The sequence below is a fragment of the Podarcis muralis genome, chromosome 8, assembly GCF_964188315.1.
Source record: "Podarcis muralis chromosome 8, rPodMur119.hap1.1, whole genome shotgun sequence".
NCBI lineage: Eukaryota > Metazoa > Chordata > Lepidosauria > Squamata > Lacertidae > Podarcis > Podarcis muralis.
Genome location: NC_135662.1, coordinates 43,627,055 through 43,639,939, shown reverse-complemented (window position 1 = coordinate 43,639,939; position 12,885 = coordinate 43,627,055). Strand labels below are relative to the sequence as shown.

The following is a 12,885-nucleotide window of genomic DNA, read 5'->3' as shown; positions in this document are numbered from 1 at the left end:
GTCTTATGAGAAACAGTTGAGGGAGTTGGCTAGGTTTAACCTGGAGAAGCGGAGACTGAGAGGAGATATGATAGCCATCTTCAGATACTGAAAGGACATGAACTGGAGGGTAGGACTCAAACCAATGGAGTCAATCAAGTCAAAAGAAAGGAGATTTTGATTAAACATCAGGAAGAACTTTATGACAGTAAGGGCTGTTCGACAGTGAAAAGGGCTCTCTTGGGAGGTTGTGGGCTTTTCTTCCTTGGTAGATTTTAAGCAGAGGTTGGATGGCCACCTGTTATGGATGCTTTAGCTGCTATCCCTGCATTGCAGGGGGTTGGACTAGATTTCCATGATTCCATGATTCTAAAGCAAATAGCAAGCTTGAAGAGGCTAGGAAGAGAGAAATAAACCTTCCCGCCAGAGAGGTATCTATTTATCTACTGGCACTGTGTGCTTTCGAACTGCTATGTTGGCAGGAACTGGGACCAAACAATGGGAGCTCACCCTGTCGTGGGGCCTCGAACCGCCGACCTGTCCCATTGGCACAGTCTAAGCGGCACAGTGATTTAAACCACAGCGCCACCCACGTCCCCCAGAAAAAAAGCACTGTATATAACCAACCCTGAAAATCCAAAACAGCGAAGGGCTTTCACTCTGGCCCGCTGCCAGGCCCTCCCTTCATCTATCTAGGAAGGCCTCTGTAGGAAGACACTGTACGAGGAGAGGAAATGCCCATGTTGCTCTGGGCAACTGGAAACAACAGAACTTGTCTTTTTCACTGCCAATACTATACAGATACATGAGCTAGATTCTTCTTGCCTATACTACAAAAAATCCCAGGTTGCACAGAACAGCTTTATACCTCCCTGCTACTTCAAGATGAAAACCCAGATGTTACATACTCAGTTGCTAGATTTTGTGCTGCCATGATGGATATTCGTTGAAGGATGGTCTCCCTTATAGTCGCTTTTAACCATTTGTCCTTATTTCTATCTTTTAAATGTATGATATAATCACCTTTTGATTACTAGTTTTTATCCCTTACGTGTTTTAAGTCTTATGTGTTCAGTTTATCCATATGTTTTATCTTATGCTGGTCTGTGACTGAAATCAAGTTTAATACTGGTACTCTTTTCTGTTGGGAAGTGCCCCCAAACTAGACAGTAGGGGAACAAATAGGCAGAAGCACAACACAGGAAGGAGAACCATTGGGCATGTTCAGTCAAGTGCACCTTCTCTCACCACCTGTAGGGAGAATTCATCCTTCTCAACCACAAGGGTGGCAGCTGGGATGCAGTATGAGAAGCTTGTTCTATGCTTTCTTCTATGCTCATTTCTCAAAGTTTCCCGAGGTGTATGACTGACAAGTTTTTTGGCAGCCACTTCCTCCTTTCTGGACACCACACAGGTTTCCTTGTTGCTGCAAATATGTGTTCCTGCTTGAACAGGCCTGCTGGGTGAGTTCACTATGTGGAAGGTTCTTACTTTGTAAGAAGGTAGGTGCGAATGAAATCAGGTCTCCTTCCAAGTTAGGGGAAAGATAACTCATTAGCTATGGTGAAATGTTTTTGAAGAAGCAACTTCTGACAAGAGAAGATATAAGATCATGAAGATTTGAGGATGCAGTTCTTGATTCTGATCAGTATGAAGAGCATTTGGAATAAATACATAATAGGTACGGGCAAATATGAATGCTACCTTTCCCAGGAATATATGTGATTTTGTGCACAGCAGATACAATACTTTCTAAACAGGTACTCTCTTTCTCTATATTATCCTGCTGGAGGGACCATTAGAACTGCTTGGGAAGAGTGCATGGTCATCTTCCTTAGGCTCTGGCAAGTAAAAAATGATGGCTTCAGTTAATGCTCTTCCCAACAGCATCCATAAATGTCCTCTGTGACATAGTATGGTAAATAAATGGTGGTGGAAATCAGTACATGCAGAGTTTAGAGAACTGAAGAGGGACCTGAATATAGCAGGGAAAAGGAATAATCGGGCTACCAGCTTTTGAGAGACCATAAGATTAATTCTGGCAGTAATTGTCATGTGAATCTATTCACCATCTTCAGCAGATCAAAGAACAACTCTAGATTCAAGCCTCAATTCATCAACTTGAGGAACGAAAGGCATTTCTTTTGGTGGGAATTTGACAGATGCATTAGAGTCCTTGCTGAACCGAGACCTTCACAAAAAGCGAAAGGATCAAAAATGAAATCCACCTGACCGAAGCACTCTTGGCTTATTAAGCTATAGCTACTTTCATTGACAAAGAAGTCTTTCAAGGACTACGAAGAGAGGCCCCGTTCAAAGCCATCAGGTGAGATAGGCAGATGGGAAATGGGGGTGCTGTTTGCTAAATTTGTCAGGTGGATGAATTTGGTAGAATTGGAAGGGACCACAAGGGTCTTCTAGTCCAACCCCCTGCAATGCAGGAGTATTTTTGCTCAACATACGGATCAAACCCATGACCGAGATTAAGAGTCTCATGCTCTACCAACTGAGCATTCCCAGTTATTTGGCTTGCTTCATTCCCTACAAGGTTTTCTATACACCAAGGACTACTATCATTGCTTAGCCCTATTGGAATCTCTTAAATCTACTGAGCATGCAACACTTACTGTTCTGTTAACATGATTTTATTGAAGCCTGCTAAATCTAGATAGCAAGCTGTCTTATATTCCATGTGGAAGAGCTAGCAATGTAGAATCTTCTGGTGAATAAATCCAAACAGCAGTAAGAAACCATGATAAAAATGCCAAAACAAATAGGGGGGGGGGGGCGCGAATCAACTTTCACCCTCATCCTACTAACAAGCCTGTAATAGCTGAAACTATGGAAACAGTGGTTCTATGCAATGGCCATCTGCCTATCTGGTTCCAGTATTGTGTTGCCACCATCCAGTGCAAAGCAACACTGCCTCTAACTTTGGGCCAGATCGTTGATAAAAGGAGAACCGCAAATTAGAGGTTTCAGACATAATCTAATTATTGGGACCTATGAAGAAGCATTATAAGATGACCCATAGCTCAGTGGTGTACATGCTTCCCATGGAAAAAGGTCCCAGCACCTGTAGCTATAAAAGTGAGTGACAGCTACTAGGACCAGTAATAAGTTCTTCTTTAGGTCACTGCCACTCTGGTGGGGCAGCACTGGCCTAGAGGATGGTTGGTCTGTCTTGTCATCATCATCATCATCATCATCATCATCATCATCATATTATTTATACCCATCTGGCTGGATTGCTTCATGCTTTTGTCAAACCAGGGTACTTGGTGCAATAAAAGTGACCAAGTCATTGCTTCTGATAATAAATATTTATACAACAACACACTAATTGTATCACAGATATGGATTTATGATATTATTCAGTGAGATCACTTAGATTTGGGAAGAGTTACAGGACACAAATTGTACCTTTTATTTGATGGCTACTTTGGTGCAGTATAAAATACTTTGAATTTCTCTCAGGAAGTGAGAGGAGTCTGTTTCCCAAAGTGATACAGAACTTTGAATGCTTTTTATAATGCATTTGTGCAGTCACTAAACACTGAACATTCAATTCTAAACGTGCCACTGTCAGAATCAGGGTTTTTGCTTACTTAACAGCCAGTTCCCCCTCTCCATATTTATCAGATCTGCAATATGCAATGAGGTAAGGTTTAACTCTCCCCTTCTCTGATTATTGCAGAAATTCCCACAGCAATTAGTGTTAGCAAGTGGGGGGTCCAGTCCTAATGGGATCATTTTCCCCATCACTAATTACCATGTGGGAGAAGGGAATTTTCCTTGAGATCATGGCTGGAGCAGGAAGAGAAAAGCCTCCCACTTTGCATTATGTGGTCCTGGTAAAAATTAGGGTCCCCCACTGCCAGTTGCTATCAAATAAATGAAAGCCATGGCCATGACTGGCAGCTGCATATTTAGCATCACATGTAGTTAGGACATGCAGCCCTATCCTCTTTCATGCTTTACTGATGGGCTAATTCCACTTGCCATCCAGCCTACATAGCAAGAGTAATTTTTCCAATCTGGAGAAAAGGCTACCCAATTTGTCAAGATTCGTGCTTTGCCTCATTTTCCACGTTTCCAGTTTAGTGCGAAAGCATGCAACTGAGACGGTGGGATTGCAAGCACTCTTTTGAATGTATTGTTGCTTGCTCATCTGTTACTCTTCTCACCTGACAGGTTTGACAACCAATAAAGAAAACCAGCAACACATTTCTTAGACGACGTGGCGTTCTTTGGTGCTTTTCCCTTTTTACAAAGGAGAAGCCTTTTGGATCTTTGGTTATAAACAGAGGAGCCTCCTGCACAAGAGTAGGCTGGATTTCAGATGTCTTTAATCAAAACGCAACACTGGAGCAGTGGAACCGAAACATGAAAATAATAACCTGAAGCAGCTGTCTAAAGTGCTTTCGTTCACAATTAGAGCAGCTTGTCCTTCTCCCAAACTGATGCAATCTCAACTTTAAATTAAACATATTTCCATTTAAAAATTTAAAGGAGACTATAAACCTTTTATAAAGCAGACTGAAGATAAAGAAAGACAAAGGAACGGAGCATGTGTGCATGCAGCTGTGTGCGCACATACAGAGCAGCTCAAGATGGAACATTTTAATACTTCTCTTTGCGAGAGGCAGTTAGCTTCAGAGCTAAGCCCCTATTAGCAGAGATGTGGCAGATCTAGATTTGCTTCCCAGCAGCCACCATTCACAATGCTCATTTGGCACACTCCTTTGCAGTGACTGTGTATGTCATCTGTTTTGAGGCAGGTGGTAAGATAATACTGTGGAAGTGGGTAGGAGTTGTTCAACCCTTCATCTTTCCCTGCATGGCTCAGTCCAAAAACAGGATGGTCAAGTCTCCTGTAAAATACCCTCTATGCCTATGAAGTACCTCCCACAGATTCAGGAAAACTGACAGTAGAAGTGGGTGTTCTCCAATTCCTCCCCATGTTATGGGGAAAACAGAAACAAATCAATGCATTGGTTCCTGGAAGACGAAAACTAAAACATTTGTTTCCTGGATTCCCCCCACTGCCCGCCAAACAAACAAAACATTAGCAGGAGACTAATGTTGGTGCTTCGCCAAGCACTGTTACTGGATAACCTTTGCATGTTTTAACACATCTTCCTCAAGTCTCAGTGAAACAAATAATATTGTCCACAGTAGCAATGTTTTGGTAGACTTCACCGAATCCACTTTATTTAACATGAAGCATCTACTATCTGCAGTACTTTTAGTTAATTCTGAAAGAGCACACACATGTTAATAACTTGGTAACTGTTAAGATCACCTGTAGTTTGTGTAAGGGTCATCACAGACCTATCACCACTGAGTTTCCACATTATCTCACATTGCCGAATGCACAGAACTCAGATTTAAAGAAATCAAGTCATATGCAGATATGCGTGAATCAGGGCTATGTTGCAACTTATTATTGAATGATCTGAGACTCCTTAATGTAACTCCCTTCCTTGATTGATCTCCTACCTTCTGGTGTTGACAACATTAATTTAATGAGGTGGCAAATTTTAGATAAAGGTGCAGGAACTAACACCTTACTCTATAACCGTTTCAGAGCATTTTTTTCATTCCAGGTGGATCACTTGCTTGCTTATTTACCACCAATTTCTCTACCACATTAACACTTGCTAAATCTGCTGTCTATCCTGTCCATATTTTCTAATCCAATGAGTAGTCACTGAATAATGTTCACTCTCCACTCGTACATTCATAAAAATTAGGAAATCATAATGTGATTACACACATCCTTGGGATCAATTCTATTCCATTTACAAGGTATTTAATGGATGGTAAAGTATTTTTCTGTGCACGTGTTTTCTTTCCCACCCAATGCAGATACTGTTTTTTTGGTGACAATCCCATTTTGTTGCTATTTAGAAAAAGCAGCAATAAAAGGAACCATTACTGCAAAACACATTTCTGCATAAATTTGCAAACGCACCACACACTTGCACTATTTACGAAGCGATCTATCATCTCCCTGTATAATTTGCATTTATTAAAGCCAATTCCTTCCACTATCATGGCTCTCCTCTCTTGCCCATGTGCAATTCTATTTTCAATCTCTTGCTTTAAACTGTGCCTCCACCACCCCACTTCATACTTCACTTATATATGATTAGCCTTTTTCATCAAACCAAGAATACTTTCCTCAACGTCTGACTGCAATATTCAGCATACTTGGAATAATTCATTCAGAACTCAGCGCAGCTTACTTCAAAATAAACATTTTTTTAAAAAAGATTAGAGGTATTCAGACCTACTAGAAATTAAATATCTATCACATGCACATGGACACCCACACATGTGCGCGCATATACACACACACAAATGGAAGCTCTGATGCCCCACAGCTATGTAGGCCTTGTGAGTAATTGTCATTAATGCAATACAACTGAGGAAAGACCCCAATGATCCTTTTATAGGGCTGGGATACAAATAGGTTAATAAAGAATTCTATTTTAAAATCCACATTTTCTCCTGTAATTCTGAACTGAGGGAAACTAGAGAAATTAAGTCCAATTAAATCCACTATTTCTAGTAATATAACTGACAAGAGTTGAAGAGAAAATGAGCCTCCAATAATAGCGAATTAAAATGAAGTCATAAACCTTTCCCAAATCTGTAACTTAGACCAGGCATGGGAACGTCCAGCATGAAGCCAAATTAGTTCTGCCAGGGGCTTTAATTGGACCCACAGGGTTGTCCCCCCCCCAGCCATGCCCATGTTCCCCACATCTGAAGTTAGTTATGAGACACGTAAAGCTGCAGCTGCAAAAGAATGATCAGGAGCATTAGAACAGGGGTAGGCAACCTAAGGCCCATGGGCCACAAGCTGCCCACGGGGGTTGTTTAACTGGCCCACGAGCCTCCCACTCGGTGAGTCCCTGTGCACTGCGCTAAACTGGCACAGCGTGGCATGGGGACTCGCTTCTGCGGCGCCGGAAATCGCGTCTGCGCAGACGATGGAAATCACAGGTGTGCGCGCTCACGCGCAATCCGGCCCATAGAGGTAAACCTTGCCAACCCCTCCATTAGAATGTGCTCCCCATTGGGTACCATTCAGCATTTTCTAATATGGGGCCCAATGCAGTCTCTGCTTGGATCAGCTTCACCAGTGAGTTCCCACTTGGATTTGCATTGGGTGATGAATTTCAATTCAATGCTGAATGCAAGGCCCAACTGGGCCTTTGCAGACACAGGTTGGTTGAACTGGCACTCAGGCAAGCTGCAAAAGAAAAGGGGGAGCTTCCCACCATGTCATGACAACAAAGGAGGAAAAGAAACAATGGGGAGATCAACCTTGATTCTTTCCTTTTAAGTTACCTGATGTCATGGTGACACCAACTGAATGGCAGGGTGGCAACATTCAGGATCTGTCCACAAGCTAGATCCTTCACCGCCCCCACTACCCTACGACATAACCTACTGATTGGCACACTAATTCCCACTTCCCAAAGTCATTCCATTATCATATTGTATCTGTTGCATTCACCAACAATATGTCAGAATTCTGGGCTAATTCAAGGAGGCCTGCCAAAATTTTCAGTTTCTCACTTTCATGGGATCCTCCCTTTGGAGGTCTCTAGACAGGCTTTACACCCAAGTTTTAGCTCCCGCGATACCATGCACCTGTGTTTTTATAATACAATTCACATTCATTCCAATGGGGCTTATGTAAGAGATGTGGCCTAATCTTCACATCACTGTAACCATAGCTCAGTACCTCATCTGCTCAGAGATGCATGCTTCCCTACTCAATGAAATGACGGAGACATCTTGGTGCTTGCAAAAGTTTCTGTGCAGAAATGCTTCCTTCACTGTAGTAAATAAGGGGAAGACCTTGTCATGATGTGACCCCTCTGTCTATTGATTGGTGTCCTCACTTCAACAAGGGCATTTGCTGGATCAAAAGACAAGGAAGTATTAAAATATTTTTGTTAGCCTTCTGAATGAAATGGTAAGGCTTTTCTGTTAGTGTTTCCTGGTTTTTTAAAAAAATTCCAATTCATGCTCTTCAAGTGGAAAGAAGTTCAATCCAGTCACAAGATCCAAAATTAGCATTTTATTCAGAACATTGGGGTCAGGGGTGTATCATTTATATTCTGGTACATAATACAGAGGCAAAGCTGTTGTCAGACGTCTCTCTGGTTTAAAAGCTCTTTTTAACATACTGTGTAATTGCTTGAGCCATCAGTATCAGGCTATCCCTTGAGTTTTATCTCTCTGTCTTCATTTTGTTTGCTTGTTTTTGGTACAAATTATGTAAAACATTTGTGCTAAGAACTTTTCTCCCTCCCCAAACAAATAAAAACGAAAACAAAATAATTAAAAAAACCCAAACCTTGAGTACTCTAACTACAGCTCAACAATTGAATCAATGTCACTTGTTTGCAACCTGTTTGTAAATACTTTATCCATAACGAAAGATATAAACATGCAAAAACCTGAATCCATAGTCCAAATAATACATACACATGTTCGGAAGTCTCCGCACTTCTCCATAGACTATGCCAATAAAACATTATGTACACATACCATTTTTTTACAGTGAAGTGGGAAAAAAAGTATTGTAAAATGCTTAAAAAAATGTGTATATGGATTAAGACCAAAATGTGTCTAACATTCTATCATAAGAAAAGAAAATCAGTTCTGCTACAAACTGGTGATATGAAAACTCCCTTTATTTGCAACCAGCTGCATAAGTTTTAGAATTTTAGTGAAAAACCCTATCATCTAAAACTAGAAGTATTGTACTTTTTTTTTTTTCATTTTCATGGCCTTCTCCCCCCCTCCCCCAAATAACAAAATTTCCCCATGAGGTTTTTTTTTTCTTTTTCCAATTTCCTTATTTTAATAAAAGCAATGCAATGTAACAAAAGCATGTTGAAGCATATTGGTGATTGAACTTTCTCCCCACCCCAATGTGGTTTGTCTCATCTTTTCATAAATCAGTACCATTTAAAGCCTTAAACATAAAACTAATTCCAATCTGAAAAAGGTACAAAAAGGCACATAAAATCCCAGTGCTTCTGTACTGTAAAATTCAAGTGTAACTGAGCTCAATTGTTTGTTTTCCATTTTTTTTCCAAACAGCATTGGATGACTGATATTCCCAGTGAGCCCAAATAGGTTTGCAGCCTATGCCAAAGCCTTCAGCAAGCACTTGTGCTAGTAGACTACAAAGTTAAAGCCTAGCTTCTGTACGCTTGTTGGGAATACCAGTGGAAAGGTTTGTACTTGTCCAAACGCAACATCCAGCCATCGCCTCCTCCGCTCGTCGTGTTCAGTCATCGCCTCCTCCGTACATATCGGCAAGTTTCTTGAAACGTGGGCCCCAATCGTTTAGGTAGTCATAGTCTTGCTCACCACCACTACTCGAAGAGTTGAGGGAGCTCAGTGACCCAGCTGTGGAGCCACTGCCCTCGTAGTCAAAGACTAGAAGGGAGTCGTAAGGAGGGGCTGTAGGGTCATTGTCTGCTGCTTTAAGTCCCTGTAACGAAAGACAGAAAGGAGGGGAAATAATGAAGTGAGGATAGTACCCCTAGGTCATTTCTACACCTGCATTTGAAGGGAAATGGGACCACCAGGGAAAATGCCATTTCCCTGAACTTGACTGTCCCCCCTTGATGAAGAAGAGGAGAATGGAGGCCTTTTTTGGACTATCCGAAAAATCACTACGGTCAAATGAAATTGCGGGCAGGATTCGAAATAGGAGCAGCAGAAGAACTGAATTAGAGGGATTTCTGTAACAGATAAGAGCTTGATATATAATGCTGCAGAAAATGGTTTGAACAAAAACACTGGCGGTGTGGGTGGGAAGTCAATCCACGAAACAATGTAACTATTTAATTTGAAGTCAATTTGTAAGAATTGGGAAATTCAATAAAAATTGTATTACGAAGAAGAGGAGGAAGGGGGGAGGGAAGCAACTGCAGGCATTAACAAGTTTGTGAACAGCTGGAAGTGTCACCAGGTAATGCGAAACCCTTTGCTTTTGATCATGTAAACACAGCCACAGATACGCCAGCCAACATCAGGAACACAAGCACAAATCCCGGCAGCTCTCAAATTATGCTAATTCAAGCAGCCTGGATCTAGAGATCAAGCAAAACCTATCAAATATTGCAAACTCAGCGTGCGAAGCTCCCATGGTCACCTATTAAATGAAACTGTCAAACAGTCGTAACGGGCACGCCCAGGGATTCAAATGAACCTGATCAAATGCTGCATCCAAAGACATGCACAGGAGCAAAAATTTGACAGGCTGGTGCTATTGTGTGGGTTCAGCAATAGAAGCAGATGTGAGAAGATGAGCTCAGGGGGAAGCAGGCTGGGTCACTGATTGAAGTGTTGGAAAGAGCCTCTGTTATTTGCCTCCCTCCCCCCCTCCCTCACCTCCTGTAATCATTGGCATTTATGTGAAGAAAATGCAGTAGACACAGAAGACCATCTCTATCTGCACAGATAGGATTAGGCATCCACTTTCTGTGAGTCTAGATGAAAGGTGCTGGCAAATAAATAGCCCTACATTTGTATAATGCCATATGGATGATATCAATTCGAAACATCTGGATCTAATTCATTAGTTTATGCTGTTTAACACAGTGCAATTATATGCATTTTTTCTGGATCTATTGTTCCTGATTCCCCCCCCCCCCCGTATAAACTGAAGCAACGTCAAACAAGGGAGAACTCACGTTTGCAAGGCACAAACTGAGAAGTAGACAAGGTCATCTGGCTAAAGCTCCAAAAGCAAACAGAGAGGCCAACCTCTCTGGCACATATGTTTTTGAAAGCAAATCACAAATGCAAATGGCTAAGAATTCTGAAAAGCATTAACAGCCTCCTCCAACCTCGTGACTTACAGAACATTTTTACTACAGTTCCCATCAGCCGCAAGCTACATCATTCTGGGGGTCTGTAGAACTTGTAATTTAAATCACATCAAAGGGCATCAGGTTGGGGAAGACTGCATGATAGCAACCTTGTGAATAGGCACTCCTGTGCTGGCCTGGAGTGTGAGGTCTCATTTCAGTCCTGCTGCCATCACTACCAGTAAAGCCAGCTTACCTGGCTCTAGGATGGGCGTTTAAGGCTTCAGCAGGCAAATGTATCTTTTCTGAGGTAGCAAGAGCACTGTTGTGTGTCAGCCATCTACATCAACAACGGACAGAGCAATCTTCTTAAGTCCTTTCAAGCTGGGAGTTAGATTCTCTTAGTTCAGCATCTACCGCTAGCAGATGATGATATAAAACTGCTGGTGCTATAGAGTTTATAGGATAAAACTGCAATGAAAAATTCAATGTTCCAGAGGCTGCACTTAATGTGCAAACTGTCTGGTGGAGAAGAGGCCTCTGAAAGGCAGTTTTACAGAGACTCTGCTGAAGTTGCCTCAAATTTGCATTTACAGCAAAACAAGCATTTCATATTCCAAACAGTATAAATTGGTACCTAGATTTAACACTGGAGCACTGAAAAAGGACAGCTTAATTTTTTATAAAATCTGATCCATAAAGTAAAAAAATTGGCAAATAACCATTTGAGAAATAGGTTTTTTACTTTGTTGTATCCAGAACAATCTTCAACATACAGCCTAAAGGCTTTACATTTCATACCTAAATGCAGAATATAATTTGGAAATGAAGAACAATTGAACAATTTGAGCTGTCTACTTCAGTTGCTATGAGTGACACGAAGTTCCATTTTATACTGTCAAAAATATACAGGTAGGGTGATTGGATTTCCCATTTGCAGTCTGGGAGGTAGAGAACATGCATCTAAAATCCCAAAATCTAGCTGAACTCTCTTGAATCACATCCAGCTCTTTGCTCTGAAAGCACCTGTATGCAGTGTACCTGGTTCTCTGTCTGTAGTTTTAATTTTATAACTGTGAGGAAATGCCCAGTCTGCTTGCCTGCTCTCTTTGTAGACTTGCTTGCAGTGACCTTCCCTAACATTATGGTTTTTTAATATGATGCATTTGCTCCGATATGATTTAGCCAGCATCCCTCTTCCTCAGGATTTGATCTTACATGTCTGCTAACTACGGTAAGTGCTGCTGAAATGTGTATTCACTTTACCTTCTGTCTCACTAATGCACTGTTGAGGTGATTATGTTAGCCATTAACCACCTTTAACATTCATTGTTTTGTTGTTAACCCTCCTCTCACACATTTTTTGCTCCCTGTGACTTAGCCAAACACACACAGAAAGCATAGTCACGGTTTACATCTTAATGTAAAATTTATGGTATTTATTAACATAACCAAAAAATGGGCATGACTTGTGTTTTGTGAACGTTAAAAGGTGAGCTTGATGCATCAGAGGTGAGCTTGATGCATCTATTTTTGTAATAACATTTTATTATTTATTATAAAATGATCAGTTAATTTTTCTATCACCCTGTTTGTACTGGGGCCTGAATTAATAATGCAAACTGCTAATTTTTTTTCTGGACAAAGTGTGTGTGTGGGTGGCGAAGTGTGTGCAGAATCATTAGCACACCCTACAAGCTATGCCTTGTACAATGTGAATTGGATTTTTTGGGGGATGTGTTGAGTTGTGGGGAATCATCAGCACAGTGCCCTGAAATTTGTCCCATTCTAGAACTAAGTGATCTATTTGGTGGGCTGTGGGTGGCGGAAAATCCCACCCCAAGCCTGTCCCTGCCCCAGTCAGCACCCCTATAAGATTCATTCTATCTTCATCACCACAACAACCCATTTATCACCAGTTCATCTTCAAAGTCAGTGTGATTTACACTTCTGGGAAGGACACTCCTCAAACAAAAAGCATTTTTTGTATAAATCCAACTAACATTAATGACAAAGACCAGTAACTCCAGGGAGTGAAGTGGCTCAATGAGTT

The 12,885-nt window shown here is 41.3% G+C and overlaps 1 protein-coding gene across 1 annotated transcript in view; it reads right to left on the bottom strand.

The window, feature by feature from the left end:
• Positions 1-8,065: 8,065 nt before the first annotated feature.
• The window catches only part of CDH2 (cadherin 2), a 119,280-nt gene continuing 114,460 nt past the window's right edge, over positions 8,066-12,885 (bottom strand). Inside the window, exon 16 of the mRNA XM_028737108.2 lies at positions 8,066-9,508. Coding sequence (XP_028592941.2) covers positions 9,302-9,508 — 207 coding nt within the window. The 3' untranslated portion in view covers positions 8,066-9,301. The remainder of the gene's footprint in view (positions 9,509-12,885) is intronic.